Below are 328 nucleotides of genomic sequence, written 5' to 3'. Positions count from 1 at the left end.
GTGTAAATCGCTGAGCCATAGAAGAGGCAGACCGCAGTCAGGTGGGACCCACACGTGCCTATCGCTTTCCTCCAGCGTCCCTTGGCCCGCATGCCCCAAACAGCGCGGACCACCGCGCCATATGAGGACAGGATGATGGCGGAGGGCACCAATATGATGACCACGCGGGCGACGAACATCTGGCGCTCGATGACGTCTCTGCCCTCTCCGCAGACCAGCTTGAGCAGCGCAGGAAGCTCACAGAAAAAGTGGTCCAGCTGATGGGACGCGCACAGGGGCCGCGCCTCCAGCAGCGCGGTTTGCGCAGCAGAATTGGCAAGGCAGCCCA

At 62.5% G+C, this 328-nt stretch overlaps 1 protein-coding gene across 1 annotated transcript in view; it reads right to left on the bottom strand.

The window, feature by feature from the left end:
- The window catches only part of LOC102478688 (putative olfactory receptor 2I1), a 1471-nt gene that overhangs the window by 154 nt on the left and 989 nt on the right, over positions 1 to 328 (bottom strand). The window contains exon 3 of the mRNA XM_006160322.1: positions 1 to 318. This exon is cut by the window's left edge and continues 154 nt beyond it. Coding sequence (XP_006160384.1) covers positions 1 to 318 — 318 coding nt within the window. The remainder of the gene's footprint in view (positions 319 to 328) is intronic.

Source organism: Tupaia chinensis, unplaced genomic scaffold (assembly GCF_000334495.1).
Source record: "Tupaia chinensis unplaced genomic scaffold, TupChi_1.0 Scaffold000678_1, whole genome shotgun sequence".
Lineage (NCBI taxonomy): Eukaryota > Metazoa > Chordata > Mammalia > Scandentia > Tupaiidae > Tupaia > Tupaia belangeri.
This window is presented reverse-complemented; position numbering and strand designations above follow the sequence as displayed.